General features: G+C 40.3%; 1 protein-coding gene across 4 annotated transcripts in view; it reads right to left on the bottom strand.

The window, feature by feature from the left end:
* mast1a (microtubule associated serine/threonine kinase 1a) overlaps window positions 1-18,719 on the bottom strand; it is a 110,224-nt gene that overhangs the window by 33,988 nt on the left and 57,517 nt on the right. For all 4 annotated transcript variants that reach the window (XM_017430492.3, XM_017430495.3, XM_017430493.3 and 1 more), the window contains 6 exons: window positions 15,750-15,825; window positions 15,197-15,269; window positions 5,899-6,059; window positions 4,008-4,083; window positions 528-737; window positions 311-412 (listed from right to left, as the gene is read on the bottom strand). In XM_017430492.3, the coding sequence (XP_017285981.1) occupies window positions 311-412; window positions 528-737; window positions 4,008-4,083; window positions 5,899-6,059; window positions 15,197-15,269; window positions 15,750-15,825 (698 nt within the window). The remainder of the gene's footprint in view (window positions 1-310; window positions 413-527; window positions 738-4,007; window positions 4,084-5,898; window positions 6,060-15,196; window positions 15,270-15,749; window positions 15,826-18,719) is intronic.

Genomic DNA, 18,719 nt, shown 5'->3' with positions numbered 1-18,719 from the left:
GAAGGCAAATAAAGGTCATTCAGTGGAAGAAAACCAATTACAGAAACTCAGAGTGGATTACTATAATGTAAGTTCAACACAACTTGGCTTTCTTTTTGTTAGCTAGCTTTTCCCTTGAATCAATCGAATTAAAAGACAAGATTGCAAAATTCTTAAACAACGTCTATCTGTAGAGTCAGCTTGGCTTCAACATGTGTCTCCATTCCTCTAGAAATGAATTATTTGATTTATAACGCACAAACGACTGAATATTTTCAACTGATAAACCAAACTATTGCTACACACAATCAGATGTTAGGGTGGAACTTACCAAGCACTCCAGTAGCCTGGCAGGACGAGAAATGATGATGAAGAGCTTTTTGACGAGCTCAGTGACGAAGGTGAGCTCAGAACTCTCTGAGCGCTCGTATGCCTGATGGAAAAAAAGACGCAGAGAAACCCAAGTGAGGTTGGTTCGTAAGATAAGAAGCCCCAGACGACCATATGACTGCCATCTCCACCTTTGGGCCTTGCATCTCCCAACTCACGTCATGCAGCATCTTCTCCATGTTGTCCTGCAGCTCCCGGAAGTAGATGCTGGTAATGAGCCCCTCGCGTGATTTGGCCAGGCAATCTCTGGAAAACTCAGCGACCTGGTGGTGGATGAAGCTGAGGACCCCATCAGCCAGCGGCAGGACGTTCTCTGGGGAGTAGTTCTGGATGAACTCTGCCAGCCGCTCCTCCATCTGAGCTGTGGCCTTATTGGGGACAAAACAGTCATTAACATTTTGCCAATTTTCTAATGAGTCTCTTGGACGATGACTCTACAAAGTAAAAAAATAAATAAATCCATCTGATCTTTGCAGGGTCTCGTGTATTACGAACTCAGTGAGGATGAACAAATATTCTGTAGCAAGGTTATGGTGGTTTTATTATGAAGGTGGTGCAGGCTCCTGAGGGCTGCATAGCGGGATGTGGTGACAACATACAGTATACACGATGTGGGGCACAAGCACACCGGTGTGGCTTGGTTATCAAGATTTTGAAACAGGCCATTCTGTCCTCAAGCCTAGGCTACAACAATAATAGTGAAAAAGTAATGCAAACAACCACACTGCTAACGCCCATGGCATTAGCATTGTGCTAGCGTGGTGGAATCTCTTAGTGTGTGGCTGGATGCTAATGTGGTCTGAAAGAGTCATGAGGGCTGAGTTTACAGAGCAGGGCGAGGGTGGGGGACATGGAAAATAGCATGAAAAACCCAAGTGGCAAGTACTAAGAGCTTAGCAGGGTCATGATTTCCTTCACTCTGATGGAGATTTTCCAAATTTGGTGAAGTCCAGCCACGTTCAAATGGGTCATTCAGGTCGTTGAAAGTGTAGTGGGGTCTTCGGTTATCTTTCAGTCTTGTGACACATTAGGGGTTCTATTTTCAGCTCCTTTTTTTTTTCAAAACTCTTTTCCATGTACAGGTAAGCATGATAACTAACAACAACCTAAAAATAAACTTTTCTTTTTTTATCCAGCTCTGCTTGGAGGTGCAAACCTAAAAACCCAGTATACATATTATGAATGCTGATGTGAATTTTTCTCAGAGATCTAGAAGGCCTTTTTACTGTAGTACTGCCTTTTACATGTCCGGATCTTCAACTTTTACTGGATACCTTAAATATTTCTGTGATTATTGTCAGTAACTTGATGTTGAGAGTGACTGCTATGTAGTGTGTGTCTCAGCTAGTTAGTGGTAAATCTCGTAATTGGTATGTCTTCTTATAGTGACAGTGAGGAAGAGTAAGTCATTACGCCGGGAGGCTTTTATTTAAGGACATCTGGCTGCAGTGTGACAAACATTTGCTTTCACACACGTCTCTGTTTATGGAACAGGCTATTTCCAACAGTGGATTATATATTCTATTTACTAAATGCCTCAAGGAGTAAATCATGAAAAGGAGTTAAAGAAACCTAGTTACAGTTAAATATTAAACTAGCAAAAAGCAAAATATAACCTGACAGATCTATAATCACAATTAGCTGAAATATTTCAAACTTTGTTGGCCAATATTTCTTTGTTATATTTATTATCAACTGCAGACAAGATGGTGCATGACATACTGTGGGACAAGAGGAGACAACAATGTCAAAAAAGCCAACATGCTAAGTAGTTTCAGGACATTTAATTTTATTCTGACAGCATCTTAATTGTTAGTCAGTGCACGCAAGTATGTACAGCATCTAATGTGCTTTGAGACATTACCATAACTTTATTCAAACCAAGTTTTAAATAAGTATGCATGTTAAGGGAAATGAGCACCACTGGTTCAGCTGGAATTATGGCAGGGTCTTGTTCAGTGAAGCCACAGAGCCAAGAGGTCAAAGATGGGCCTTGGCAGTCTCTCTCATCCTGTGTCGCTCAACAACTCGTGACTCATTTCTGTATCTTCCAGGTTTTAGATCTGACACCTACAGCATATGTGGTGATGGTTCGTGCATTAGTCACTTCAGGATAATAGAAATGCAGTCTGATGCAAGCCGTAGATGTTGTCAGGGTCTCAGCCATCTTTCTTTTTAAAAGTTGCCTTTTTTTTAAAATTAGATTTTACGTTATAACTCCCCTCTCCTGAGGCAAAGCCCATCAAAATGCAAAGTAAGTCTGACTCGAGACTAAACACACACACAAAGGGGAACATTGAGTATAGCTCTGATGCAGCACTGTGCCAAACCTGTGGCATAGCAATTTGTCTGTGATGTTTTTCTTAGTGACAGGACTAATCAGAGCCCAACTGTGAGGGCGGAAATCAGTAAAGAAAGCATACAAATGCTCTCAGTGTTTCAGTGACTTGATTGCTCTTTTGCGTACAGTATGTAAGTTGTCCCTTTTCATACAGCATAGAGGGAGTCCAAAAACTCTGTTCTTTATTAGTAATTACGGGTGTAATGATACACGGAACAGGGAACTAGACAAGAAGAACATTAGCCTCTTTTCTAGAAAGTTTTATTTATTTTGCATTTGCTAACAACTGAAAAGGGGTAAAAGAAGATAATATCTAAAGCACTCTATAACAAAGCCAAGCAAGAATTCTGATGAAACACAGGAGCTGGAAGAGCTGCCTGTTTGTTTCAAATCATTTGTGTGAAAAGAGCTGCAGTCCTGGTGATCCCAGTGGTGGGTGAGAGGTGAGCGTATGGAAATGACTTATTTTAAAACATCTCTATGGCAAGCCATTTGTGTATTTATTTGATATCCTGACATCAGGTGTAATTTCCCCCACTAGTTCTCCACCTACAGCACATTAGCCCTCAGCTGAACTAGAAGCATTTTGTTTATTTAGTATATTTTTACTTTAGGAGATGTTGTTTAGCTATGTAATGTTTTTTTTTTGCATCAAGTTTAAGTCAAATTATTTGACATGCCTTTATTTTTGTTTTTCTTAAAAAAATCTGAAATACTGTACATTAAAGCTTTGGAGTTTATCAAACTTTTTCTTTGACACATGGCTTGTAGGACAGTATTTACAGTTTATATTGGATGAAATAGATGGAACAATATGACTGGACAATGACGAAGAGTCAGACATTCACAAAGAATTTGTGTTTCTATTGTTTGTGCATTTTGTGTTTTAACCCGCTCTAAGATCGCAGAAAACAACCCATTATGGAAAATAAAATTATGAGCCTACGGGTGGGTTTTAAAATCTCTCTATGTATTGTTTGACCATTCCTCCGAGAAGAGATCACTTGGACTTTTACTCAGTACAAATATGCCTCGTTTTATCATTAAAACAAAAAAAGCTGTTTTTTAAATGCATCCAAATGTACGCTAAGGAAAGATTTAGACTCGTTTACTTGTTTTTATATGTTCACCCCCCCCCCCGTGGCACGAATGAATCATCGGCCGTGTTCTTAAAAGATCTGATTCCAGCAAAATAATGAGTCATGTTTTAACTGCAGCGAAGGGATGGCGGCGTGTTTGCCGTGTGAGTGTGCAGAGGTACAGTTTACACTCGCGTATTTGTTTGTGCGAGCCTGACCTTGGGGAAGCGCTCCTTGTAGACATGGTTCATCATCACTATTTCATTGTCATAGCAGGATGGAGAGCGCCCCGGGCTGAGGAGAGACAAACACAGAGAACAGGAGTGTAATTTACTCTGCAGCACGAAGGAAAAGTAGGACTGAACTAAACAAAGACAGACGAGGGAGCTGAGCGATGCAACCCTGTGTTTTTCGCTTCCCCTCATGACTGTCATGTCATTATGTTATGCTAATAAACTAATAACAAATTCAGTACTCTCTGTTCCTGTATCAGTTCCAGTCCGACCATGCATCAGATGTTAAAAACGAACACACATAAGAGTCACGGGAGTGCTTTGATGCACGTTATAAAAACAGCAGCGAGGTAGAGACAAAACAGGTGAACATATTTTACTTTAGAGCAACTTTTTATGTTTACACAAAAGAAAGTCAATTATGAATGATCCGTTTGAGCAAACACTCAATAATGTTGTGATGAGAATGGCGATAATGAGACAAGTCAAAGTGCAAAGTAAAGGCAGTCAAAGTGCTGAAGCCACAACATGTAATCTAAGCCAACGACTGCTGATGAGTTTAATGAGGACAGAACACTGATAAGTAGTGATGTTTTGTGTGTAGCTAGGGAATGGTGCATTCAGAGTTGGAGTCTTTAATAGGTGTGGTTAGAGAGAGTACACAGGAGGCTTCAGCTAATCAACAAACTTTTACACCCTGGAGAAACTCAAAGCAGAAGAGGTCAGACTGATGTAACAACCTGAGCTGAAATACTTTCTCTCAGTCGTTATGCAACAGATTTCACATACTTCTTTAATGTCCTCTGCCAAAAGCGAAAAGATGATAGTGTTTTAATGTTTTTGCCTGTGTCTGTGTGTGTAGGCACTTTCACAAAACAGTTACACAAAATGGCCGCAACGAGCAGCCTGTCTTTAAGCTGCTTCTGACAGTTTATAAATCACTAATCGAGCCGGGCCACATCCAGCATAAGCTCGAGCTTTCAGAAATGAACCGAGCTCAGCTGCGTTGACATGGAGAACTGTATTAAATGTGTGACTGACGTCTCCCTCATACCATTTTCAAAACATGATTAATAAACTCAGTTTAGTAATTCTCTTTGTGGTGAACAATTATTTTTTTTAAACTAAATCCAAAGTTGTACTTGGTAATGAATCTGTTTATCGTTGTTTAGGCTTTTAAATCCCACAGCTGGATGGTGGCACAGACTGTATGGCATCACTACTTCACAACCTTTTCACCTGTTGACGGTTATGACTCGGTTACTATCTCGCTTGTCAGCACAAAGGTGTGACAGCAGCCAGGTGGCTTTGACCCCCTCGCACCGAGGATGCCAGAAGTCCAAGTCCCAGCTTCAAATGTTTTGTGAAAGTACCTTGTGTGTGTGTGTGTGTGTGTATGGGTTGGTTCATTTGTCTGTTAGCAAAATATCTCATGAACCACTAGATGTATTTTAATAAAACTCAAAAAGTAATCATTGGGTATACAATACATTTAACTGATTAACTCTGGAAGTCAATCCAATTCAAGATGACTGCCACTGACCTTACAAAACACTAAATTGGCTTAAACTCAGTCGAGTTTAACGATATTGAGTCGACATTTGGTGTGATAGTAGCTGAGACTAATTCACAACATTTATTCTAACTTTATCATCACCACCGTTTGTTTTTTAGCAAAATATTTTATAAAACACTGGGCGGATTTCAATGACACTCAAAAAGTAATCATTAGATGCACATTACCTCCACTACTATTAATCACCCTAATTCAAGATGATTGTTACAGCAAATCGACAGTGGCAAACACAAAAATGGCTACAACGTGGTCAAATATACCAGTACTGAGCTATGTACCTTTGACCCGCAGCGCTCTTACCTGAGGCTTCGGGAGCGAGGGCGGACGTGCGGCGAACGTCTCCCCCCGTCATCGTCTGTGATGCTCTCTGTGCTGCCAAAGTGCTTGGACAGGAAATGCAACTCGTCCATGGTTGGCTGAAAGGGCAGCTGGTGCAGACGCTCCTGAGACGAGCTGGATGACTGCAGAGAGATCAGAGACAAAAAAAAAACAAAAAACAGAGTGGAGGTGAAAAAGTGACCCGCTCCGTTTGATTTTCTTTATAAAGCGTCTGTCGGAGCAGCAACATCAATAGTTTAAAAATAGATATTGAGTAATAACCAAAAAGATACCAGAACAGAGACAAAAGGAGAAGAGCACAAGGTGGGAAATGATGTGAGCAGGTGGAAAGTACTAAAACAAAGAGTTCAAGAACACAATGAGAAAGAAAGGTAAAGAAAACTCCCCAAAGGGGTTTATGTAGGAACACAAAACAGGAAAACATGGACTGAAAAACAGGGCAAAAAGACTGCAGGGCATCTAAAAGGTAACTTCAAGTGAAAGTTGACTGCTGCATTAAGTGTTTGATGCCGCGAGGGGGTTGATGGCAGCACTGTTTGGTCTTGAACAAAAGAGTTTTCTTCAGCACAGGAGTGGAAAAATGGCCTGGATCAATGTGAGGCTTAATGATCACATCCCCCATTGGGACATCACGATTGGCTGTGGTCACATAATGATTTCTGCTATAAAAATCCATTAAGACACTTTGAATCAGGTCTGAGCCACTTGCAAGCTGTAGGGAAAGCTGACATGAGGACGCTGTGAAATGAAGTCCAAGTCCAGCAGAATAAATCTATGAGCACAACAAAACTTTGAGTGAAAAGTTGTTGGCTATGACTGATGTAATGAAAGAAAAGTGTTTTCTAACTATTTAGCTTTTTTTCCCACACAGTTCCAGAGAGTATTTCTCTTCACTTAGATTTACTTTGTACTTTTTATGATGGGGGGGGAACAGACGGATCACTTAACAGTCAGGTTCAACACTTGGTAACGTTTTAGGAGGACTTTAATGGAAATACAGTTTCTGCAAAAATGTACTGTGAATGCTGAGAGCCAAAAGACTTTATAGCTGAAACTGAGTTATTAAAGCTAAAAGAGGCAAAATACTAACTAAAAGCTACAAGTAGTAAAAGGCTACCTAAATGCTAAAAAGAGCATAAGAAAACAAAAATAGAGCAAGTACTCTGAAACAGATTTCAAAAAGAACAATATTTTTTTAAGGAATTGAAGAGGTGTATTTCACTAGAGAAAATAATTGTAAAAAAAACTTAAATATTTTATATAAAAGTATAAAAAGTTATATTAAACTAAAGCCATAGCATCCATCTCCTGAATGAGCTGAACGTTTTGATTCACGGTATGAATGGCTAAAATAGGACAAAGACTGCAGAAATAGCTAGACTGCCAAAAACAGGAAAACAATAGTATTATTGCTAAATCAGCATTCACTCAAAGACATGCAGAACACACTAATCAGCTGCAAAATTTAAATCTGTGAAAGGTGAAGACAACAACATCGATCCTCATAGAATGACCTAATTTTCTGCTGGGAAACTTTAGCTCTTATTATTCAAGTAGATGTTATTTGACTCAAAAACTCGACTACAGGCTGCTGCAGATCTAAGCCATCCCCACGGCAACGGCACTTCAAGACAGAAGCTGCCTCCTCCCAGCAGGACAATGCTCTTTGTTGTTTTACAATAACTGCTCAGGAAGTGCTCAAGGTCTAACCTCTCCTGATAAGAGCATCTGTGAGGTGACTTCACCACGCGCCCTGAAGATCCCAGAGGGTCTGAGAAAACTCAGGAAACCCATGAGCGTTCACCTATAGGAAGCTGGTTTTAATGTTGTGGCTGGTTTGTGTGCTTAGGATTAACAACTTGACACTAGTAATGGCGTAAAAGTTGACATTCAGTCCGAAGCCAAAGAGGAAAGTGAAATCTGGACGTTTCTACAGAAAATGTTGTTAAAATAAAATTTGCACAATATTATGACTTTATTTTCTGCTCCGAATGTTCAAAATTGTTTAAAAACACACGTGAGCCGAGCAAAGGCAGAAATTAATTTTCATGATCTTATCTTGACATAACAAAGCTTGTTCACCTGAAGTAAACGAGTAAACATATGGATTCATTTCAACCCCGAAAGGCTCTTTTTTTGTGACAACTATAAATGACTTCAAAATCACAATTAAATAAAAGTGAAACTTCGTCAGAAACGAGCACAGTCATGCTGGCAACTGATTCAAGCTGCAAATGTCACATCGAGGAACATCCATCGCTGATCGATATGTTACCGTTATCTAAATGTCGTGACGGCATCACTGAATGATGAAAGACGGGAGAAACGAGAGACACTTCTTTTTGCACCCCAATCATCTCGTTAACTTGAGTTTGTCATCTTCAGACAACAGAATTATCAACCTGTGATCTCGAGAAAATCCCATCAGAATTATTAACGACAGATGTTCTCAGCCTCCTTTAATGATCAGGTTATACATTAAATATCTGAACATTTATTTTCGTAAATATCAAATGTTTTGTGTTGTAACAAAACAAACTATTTGTCTTCTTATTTTGGGGGGTCTAAGAAAAGCAAAATATACAGAAATTTTCTAAATGAAGCTGACCCATATGCAGTATATAAATAAAGGCCCAGATTTCCTATTGTTTTGTGCCAGTTTCAGACACTGTTCAGATGTAAAAATGCTACTGTCACATGGATTGAGCATGACTTTTGCACTTTACACTATTATAAATGTGTTGAGACTCCTACTGTACAAATAGGCCAACTCTCCCTTTATTACAAACAACAATAACACATTTTTAACTTCTGCACCAGGCGTACAGTAGCTGCAACAGAGAGGGCACCTGTGAGATCAAAGTCTGGCAGAGAAGACACGCTAATATTTACTCGTGCAAATTTATGTGGAGTAGCAAATGAAAATGTTATGAAAAAGGAATAAATGCCACAACGTTCTGATCTGACAGGAAATCTAAGACGTGCTGAAATCGCTAAGCTAGAGGAAAAGTCACGCAATAAAGTCTGCACAGAAAAATGACATCTCTGTGTGCGTCATTGGTTTGAACACTTTTATAGTTTAATACTGAAATGTTATTATCTAGATTTTCAACTGGCTTGTTTTAGACTGCAGAGAAACTTAACATTACTAAATGGCAAAAAAGCACAGCAAAATAAATTTGCTGCTCAGTGTTAAACTTCAAAGAAATGACACGCTTTATTGAAATTATGACGTATATGTAACTAATAAATTTTCATTATTTGTCTGAGCTTTAGAGTGTAAACACACTTTCTCTTTCAGCTGCTCCCTTTAGGGGTCACCACAGTGGATCCTCTGCCTCCATCTTTACTCAGAATCCTCCCTCTGTCACACCAACCCTCTGTGTGTCCTCATTCACTCCATCTATGAACCTCCTCTTCCTCTCTTCCTCCTCCCTGCAGCTTCATATCCAACATCCTTTGTCCAATAGATCCACTGTCCCTCCTCTGCACATGTCCAAACCATCTCAGCCTCTCTAATGTTGTCTTCAAACTTCTCAACCTGAGCTGTCCCTCTGATAAACTCATCTCTAATCCTGCCCATTTTGGCCCCTCCCATTGAAAATTTTTATATCTTCATCTTGGCCACCTCCAGCTCTGCTTCCAGTACCACTCCAAACCTCACTACCATCTTGTAAACCTTTCCTTTCTCTCTTGCAGCTGTCCTCCTGTTACAAATCACCCCTGACACTCGGCTCCATCCACTCCAGCCTGTTGCACTCCTTTCTCCACCTCTCCTCGTTGCTTTGGATGGTTGACCCAGGCACTTAAACTCGTTCACCTTCTGTACTCCTTGCAGCTTCACTGTTACACCCGTCTCATCTCAGTCACTCACTTTCATCCCTCTCCTCTCCAGACCACGCCTCCACCTCTCCAGCCTCTCTTGCTGAGCAACAACTTTGTTTCCTCTTTTTGCTTTTGTATAATGTTGTGTTCAAATGACCATTTTACCTACTTTATTCAAATCAATGATGAATATTAAAATGTAATGATTTCACCAATTGTTTATAATGTCAATTTATTTTAACCAGATGACCACTTAGGACAAATAATATCTATAAGTTGGTCCCAGTATAAAAACTGCCCCGCTGCAATGAAGCTGTTTAATATTCAACTTTTTTTTTTTATCTTTGAAGTTTTATTTTCTTCAATTTTTAGATCTGTTTACACTTCATGCAGACCCTGCAGCTTTCTGCCCAACTTGAACTGTGTCTAAACACGCAGAAACACACAAACTTCTCTTCTCATCTGCTTTTATTCAGCGTGCAAGCGTCCCACTGTAACTAATCAAGCGAGTAATGGTCCATGTAAGAACCAGCAGAGCAGTAAAACCTGATGGGGTGAAGGGAGGGAGAGGCGTGCTAGAGGTGAAGAAGAGCATTGAGAGACACAGCAGCCATCTTAAATCTCATCTCACCACTAAATAAAGAGATCAATGATTTTCCCACCGTACGTCTAGCTGTGGGGGGAGGGGGGTAATCCAGAAGAGGTGGTCAGTGAAAAGCGATACTATGAGAAAAACAGAAAAAAATGCAGAGGAGTGGATTTGGTCTAAGAGGGAAAGGGAAATGTGCAGGGAGTGGATTAACAGCTGACACATCTACCTGAGAATCACGCGCATCGAGGTTCATTTCCCAAATGGACATTTTACCAAATGGATCTGAGCGGTGCTCATTTCTCAGGGAAGGCTCTTGTGCTCGAAACAATTTACTTTCAGACCAAAGTGAACATTGTTATTGTCTCTGTGTTTGCTTCAGTTCCCATTTCACTGCTACCAACGCTGCCTTTCATTTGTCTCAGTTGGCCCTTTACATCATCCTTCACTGGTCTGATTTGGTTATGAAAAGAGGAAAGCAGAAATAAAAATTGGTTACAAATCTTTTCAATTAGCTCTGCTCTCCCCCCACACACACACACACACACACACCCCACCCCCAAAAGCTGAAGCTATGAGTTGCAGATAAATCAGGTCGATCATATCTTAGCAACTGATTAGTTATTTTTAGTCCTGCTTTTTTACATGTTCTTACAAGTCAAAAGCTTTTAACTAACGCCCGAGACTCACGAGTACAAACTCAAGGCACACAAGAATGTGTGTGTTTGTGTAGCAATGACATTTAATTGCAACTGTGGCTTGTAATCACTTCAGGGCAAAACTTCAACACATAAATTTCTCAGTACTGTTGCTGATTTATACATTAGAATAAATGCAAATAAATTCTTTCACATTCGTGAAAATGATAAAAAAAGACCATAAGAGAAAAATCTCAGACCTCTGTGCTGATTTTAAAGGCAGCCAAATGAATGAATAAAACGAATGAAATAATACACAATCCTCTTTCTTTCATGTGGTTGTTCTTCTTGGGTTTCTTTGATAAAACTGGAGATGAAAACACTCGATCTCTGTGCATTTTTACTTTCACGCTGCGGTGAAGGAGGAGAAATCATTTGGCGTGGAGTTTGATAGCCACAAGTTTTGTGTTACAAGGACACACTTTGTCAGCTGAATCTTAGATCTGAGAATGGATGGAGCGCAGAGGTTGCCGCAGTAAAAATACGTAACAAAAGAGGGAAAGCTGAAGCTTCTGCTGTCACATCTGCTGTGTGTCCTTTTCGTGTTGTAACCTCTGAAAGGAAGCACTTAAAGAAAACACAATTTAACATATTCTTCTTTTATATGTATTTAAACAAGGTAAAGATTATGTTTTGTGCTTTGCTTAAAGATACATTGAGAAGCCCTTACCTGAGCTACAACTGCCTCATATAAAGGCAGAGTCACAGTAAAGTCTTTATATCTTTTAAAGACAACAAGATACATATATGTACGCTGAAGAACGCTGTCATCGTTAAACTGGAGCGGCCATCTTCGGAAACACTGATGAGGCACATACAGCGCAGCGCTGATACTCCCTTCACACTCAGTTTCACCAAGACTTACATTTTGTCCAGCAATCCTAAGGTCCAATTCCTGCTCCACTGTCCATTAGACTGAGAGGTAGCTGCGGATGTGAAAACTGTACCAGTTTGCAGGAGTCTGCTAAGTCTTTTCACGGACTGTGACGCGGTTTGGGTTCCCGGTGTTTTCCTGTTTTAGATTTCCCTTATAGGCATGTTTCCTTGTTTATTTCTGCCAGTCTTTTCAGTTAAATATTCTGTCTTCTGTTTTTCTGCACCTGTTCAGCCAGTTTCAGGCAGTTTTAGGTTCCTGTTCTGCTCTGCCGCCTATCAAACACCAGGTTTCATCCATACGTCTAATTTCGTCTTCATTTATTGAACAGCATTTGTTGGAGTTTAACCTTCCTACCTGCACGTCCTCAACGTCCTCCACCAAACTACAGACAATTTTACACAGATGACCGTGTACAGCTCAGGACTTAGAGACAGCACAGACTGCACGCACTGACAACACACAACAACAAAAAGTGGAGCCGAAGACAAATGAGGCCAGGAAGACTGCTAGTCAGACAATCAGCAGAGGAAGAAAAACAAAAAGAATGCTCTTTTTGAAGAAACACTGGGTGAGAATTGTTGTTAGCACGTTAGAAAAATGTATTCAAAGCACAAAGACATAAAAACTGAGTCAAATTCCTGGTAAACAATCGTTTATACTTTTTAATGGAATTCAGCAAAATAACATCACTTCCTTCTCTTTCAAACGGTCCTGTCCTCTTGGGGGAAAACAAGTAATGTAAATCTGCTGCCGGCAATGAGGAAATAAGGCTGTGGTGGATGTAAAAGGTACTTTCCTGTTTTATTCCCAGTGGAAATAAAAAAAAAACCTGGACAACAACTGGGTGACATTGTTTGTTTAATGTGATCAAACTAAATTCATTTGGTGATCATGTATGGTTCCTGCGGTAAACAATTACTGTAATATTTGAGCACATAAAAGGTTCAAAGCAATGCTAGTCTTTTTTGAAGCTGTTTTTTAGCAAAGTGTGTGTGTGTGTTGGAGTGCTACTCTACTTTTTGGACAGTGAACAAACAAGCACATTATCACGTCCTGTTGGGCTGGAGTAAAAAAAATGTGGACCCTGAGTTAAATGCTGTGGTGCTGCTGAGCCAATAATAGAATGACTACAAGTCCCTGCATGTCAGCAAGGTCCCAACAGCTGCTGCATACAAACGCAGGAACCCTATCAAAGGCTTAATGACTTACACGGTGGCCAGGGAAGTCCAAGACAAGTGCATTTACAAATCCTCAAGATACCAAATCCCATCAAGAGTTTAACTAGCTGCCTCTAGTAGTTTCTCATTAAACTAAAATAGAAATTCCACCAGCATCACTTGCTGTCAGTTCTATTAATTTTTTTTTGCTCCTTTTTATTCCCCGAGGCCTCCTCCAAACTCTGCTGCCTCCTCCAAGTGATTAATGTGGGGCACGGTCCTGCCAGCTCACCTGATTTCAGTCACTTTGAACTGGGAATCATGAAGAAATGTTCTCTTTAAGTTTTTAGGAAGACTTGAACACAACGGGGCATTTATTTTTTTCATATAGCTGCTAGATTTATCAACTCTGGCTCTGTTGTATTTCCACTTTGGTCAAGGTTCAAAGTGAATGAGGTCAGCCGACATGTTCCACTCCATCCTCACACTGCTGCGCTGGACTGTCATAGCTGGTGCAGGTCAGACAGCAGCTTATTTTACAAACTGTCAATTTTAATTTTTGGAGCGTTATCAGAGTTCCAGTTTGGATTCATTCATAAACTCAACCACTGAGGCTTGTTGTGCTTTGTCTCTCTCCAGCTGACTGAAGCTGCATGAATGAGTTTGAACAATATAAAGCTAATAATACAAAAAACCGTTGAAGGATTGCACATCGCCTACCACCTTTAGTGCCAGAGTTTCAAACTAAGATCATCAGAAACGACAGTATAATACCCAATTTGGTCACACCTTGAAAGAAACATTTTGTGCAATTTCTAGTGATATTGTGATATCTCACTATGATCTGTAAGCCCTTAGAAAATGTGTTGTGACTAACTCTAAGCTACTACCACATCAAATTTTAGCTCAATATCTGTAAATTTGACAAAGTTAAAGCAATTTTTGTGTTAGCTAAGGTTGATTCGCTATGTCAGCCATCTTAAATTGGGTCGACTCCAAAAGTTAATCAGTTATACATGTTCATTCAATCATTAATTTCTGAAAGTTTAATTGAAATCAGTCCAGTGGTTTATGAGATATTTTGCCAACAGACAGACAGAGTTGATTCCAACAGCTGATGCCAAAGTTTTAGGCTCAAAGTATTTGCTGGGGATAATGCTCAGCTACTACCACACCAAAATGAGCGTTTTCTATGTTCAGTTGGCTGCGGTGGCCATCTTGAACTGGGTTGATCCAAAAAGTTAATCAATTGTAGATGTTCAACCAATGATTATATTCTGAGAGACTCATTAAAATCTGTCCAGTGGTTCATGAGATATTTTACTAACATGACAGACAAACTAACACAAACCCACGCACACAGGCAGAAACATTATCACTCTTTTGCCTTCAGCGTTGGGCGCCAGTAATTACAATTTTATGGTCACACCAATGACAACCTTCTGTGGAAATAAAACCTGAGATGTCAGGAATGTTCACTCCTCTACGCCCAAACACACTAACACCACCAAGAAGACAACAAGCTGACAACCTCTGGATCTCAAAAAAATCAGCTTTGCAAACGTTTTGCAAAGAATAAAAAGGCATTAAGCACATTTGTTAGACATCTGGAGTACCGTATTTTCCTCACTATAGGGCGCACTGGATTATAAGGCACGCTGTCAATGAATGGTCCATTTTCTAATTTTTGTCATATATAAGGCACACCGGACTATAAGGCGCATTAAGAGAAACAAAACAGCCCCGTGTCTTTTCGAAGAATACTGCACCGACGTAAATGTCAAGTATAAAGTTGTACTAAAACATTACAACTTCTTACATATACAAGGCACTCCGGATTATAGGACGCATTGGCGTTTTTTGAAAAATTGAAGGCTTTTAAGTGCGCCTTATAGTCCGGTAAATACGGTACATACAATAAGTTCTGGTCATATACGATCACAATTAGTGAATTGTGGGCGTAATGGTGTCATGATACAGCTCATCACAGTAGGACTGGGGTAAAAGACACCTGCATTAGTAGGAAATGAGCAAAGGTGAACAAAAATGCTCAATATAAACCTAAGAATGATCAGCTGCATGGAGTTAAGAGTAGGTCTTTGATTAAACCTACCGTTGAACTGGGTGTAGTGGTGCCATAGCCTGAAGAAGGCAGTGAAGCCAGAGACCACCTACGACCGTCAGCCCTGAGAAAAGACATCAAAAAAACATCTGTTAGACACAGACAGGGTGAAAACTGTAATTTTCTGTTCCATTGTGTTACTATTTTAGTTTGATGACGAACAACAAACGGTGGTTAAACAGGAGCATATCCGCCATCTGCACTTTTGTTTCTTGATTTTGTTGCTATTTGGCTCCTCTCATGCCTGTCCTCCCTGAGGTCTCCTCCAACCATCCTAGAGTCTGACGCCTCTTCGAAGTGAGTAATGAGGGTCCTGGCAGCTCGCCTGATTCAGACTGTGTCAGCCTGCTGTCATGCCTCTGTCACACAGTCGTGGTGGGAGCAGGCCAGAACAAAGACAAGTTTCTTTTTGTGTCAGTGACTGAGTTTTCATGGTGTGTGTGTGTGTGTGTGTGTGCGTGTAAAAGTAATTCTATCAACAATTTCACTCAATTAAACAGAGGATGTTTAAGTACTTGTGCTGTCATAAAGAAACAATGCCAACCTTCGAGAAGAGGCAAAGGAGAAGTGAGCAGGTCCACTTGGTGAGAAGTTGCGAGGGCTGTCCAATGGACTGCTTCCTAATGAAACACATATGTAGAAAAGAGCGAAGAGACATTGTCGTTAAGAAGATGATTGTATTTGGGGTAACTATGATCAGCAGGTCCCCCTTGCTTTAAAAGAAATGTTACATCCCCAGATATTAACACTCAGAATAATCTGAGGCCAGATAAATGGAAAAATAGCCAAAGTAATCAACACAATAACTGTTTGTTCACTGATTTCAGGACACCTACAGAATTTGTGCTTCTCGGCTCGGATCCATCTGCTTGTAGCTGAATAAAGGCATGTGTTGATGGGCAGTTTTATTATTTTTTATATTTGTTTCTGGAAAGTACAAGCAGTTGTCTAGAAACAAGATTGCTTAATTACGGAGAAGGCGTTAACAGATGTGAAGACAGACAAAATAGATCATCTAGACGTTTATGAGTAACAAACCCAAAACTCAGGCTCTGCGATGGTATGGCGTCGTATCAAAGGTCATTTCACTTCTTTAATGGCATCAACACAGAGAGGTACAGTAAAGGGTTTTAGAGTTTTACATGCTGCCTTCAAGACGATATCTGTTCAAGGGATGTGTCATGTTTAAACATATAGCAAAAAGAAATCCTGCACACATTAAGACCCCATTCACACTGGATGACAACCCGGCTACACTCTCCACGACCGACTTGACTTGTTAGAATACATGTGTCAAACCAAAGGCCTGCAGGACGCATACAGCTCTTGTTAAAATTTTATCCGGCCTGCGAGATAATGTTTTAAATGTATTACAGCTGGTCTGCCAATCTGTGGCTGATCAAGTCTTTGTTGCTTCTCATAATGTTTAAAAACTGAGAGACTTCATGAAAACATATCACAGCAATCAGCCAACTCTAATGCCGAGAAAATTAGGTTTGAGGTATTTTCTAGTAATTTTTGATTTTTACATAAAAATCATCCAAAGACTGAATAAACAGTTGCCGATGAATTTGCAACCAAGAAAAGGTGTCAGGTGACTTGACTAATTTGCATCAGAGCAACAGAAAGTTTACTTGTATTTAAATGTATGCATTTAATATCTGTATACTCTTCTTATTTTAAACTAAAATGTTTGTTTGGATTCCAAAAGGGATATTTTAGCTGATTTGATGAGTTTAATCAAATGTATTACTGAGGAATAAATAAAGAGCGAGGCATAATTAAATGGATTCTAATGATGTGGTTCAAATGATTTGATCAAAAAGTTATGTTTGTTCTAATCTATTTATGTCTTGGGAAAAAGGTAGTTTTTTTTTCTACTGGCATAAATTGACACAATATATCTGAAATCCAAGGTCAATTTACATGTTTTTCAGTAAATATTAACTGAGATTGGCTCTCAGCCAATCTCAGTTAATATTTAACTCTAACTGAGTTTGACAGTCCTGTTTGAACGTGGTTGGATCCTGGCAAATTTAGAAAACGTCTTTCACTGTGAAAGCAATCATGATGCTGCTATAATCATACTTTTTAGAAAATAGGTTTTTCCTGCTGTTCTCTGCGTAACAGACCTTCTGAGCTCTCACCACGCTCCTTTATGTCAGCAGCATGTTCCCACAATGATATTACACACGCTCGTGATCGCACCATGTCCTGGGACCATGAATCTACAGATTGAATCAAGATGCAGCTACGTGCTAGTAGACCACGCCACGCTCACATAACTTTACCGCCACATGTGGTTGTGATGGGGTTGCAGTCTAGGCGTGAGGCCTTCTGCTTCAAACTCTTGATTATGAGTCATGACGGTGTACACAGGCTTCAAATCACGGATACACTGAAACCACACTCCCCCACACGCCCCCCAAGACCAAACATGCATCTACGATGATAATAAACCACCATGTTCTTGCTATTGAAGTTCTGTGCATTCTTAAATCCTCCATGACCCACAAGAGGAGCCCGCTCCATTCTTAATATGCAGCTAAGACAACACGAAGACCCTGCAAAGACCATCCACATTCTGGATGATTTTTTTCATGGTCTAAAAAAGCCATGAAGAAGACAACAGGGGTGCCGGACTGGCCTGCCTAGAGTTCCCAACAGAAAACATGTTGAGAATTTCAAAACAAAAAGTGTGATGACACCCTTGTACTGTCGTACACCTTGAGACGTGTGTGCAGGAAGAATGGGACAAACTAACAATGGACTAACACGTGAAACACTTCAACATTTGTGATCCTCAGTGTCTGAATGTCACAATGTCTAACAAGTACTGTGTGAAAAATGGCAACATTACAAAGTGCTAAAAGCTTCACAGTCTCAACTTTTTCCGACTGTGTCCAGGACCTGAAAGGCAAAAATGGATGTATATATGACAGGAACGCAGGGTAATCTTGTCCAGAGAGCGAGACCAAAACCAGACACGGAGACAACAGCTGAAGGTAAGTGTGTTTATTTACAGGGTGACTAATATATACAGTGCGTGCTTCGGGGTGGGATCTGGAAAACAAGAGGAACAGGGTGAGTCTCGGGTACCAATCCTACCATCAGCTGAGCACTGCAAGATGGTTTAATGATTGTTCTTTTGATCTTACAGGCCCAGGAGGTGTCCAGCGGCGAGGAGGAGATGAAGGAGGCGTTTAGGTGATCCAGGAGTTGACAAGCCAGTTATCCTGTCCAGGTGAGTATCCAAGTGTCCTGAGGTAAGTACCCGTGAATCCGTAACTCCGTGACGTGGCAAACAATCTATAAACAAGAGGCATAGAGAACGTAGTCAAAAGGTTACCAAACTTGGTTAGAAAACAGTGGCTGCGAATCTAACCCAGGAGGTTCGATGCTCCAGCGAAGGTCTGGTCTCAACTGGAGGCTTAAGTACTGGCAGTCTTCATTATCCTGATCTGGATCACCTGTGAAAGTAGGAACTAGAGGAGCTGCCCCAAGGCGGGGCTAA

The sequence above is a fragment of the Kryptolebias marmoratus genome, linkage group LG3, assembly GCF_001649575.2.
Source record: "Kryptolebias marmoratus isolate JLee-2015 linkage group LG3, ASM164957v2, whole genome shotgun sequence".
Classification (NCBI taxonomy): domain Eukaryota; kingdom Metazoa; phylum Chordata; class Actinopteri; order Cyprinodontiformes; family Rivulidae; genus Kryptolebias; species Kryptolebias marmoratus.
The sequence above is the reverse complement of the archived record's forward strand: the minus strand, read 5'-3'. Positions and strand labels throughout refer to the sequence as shown.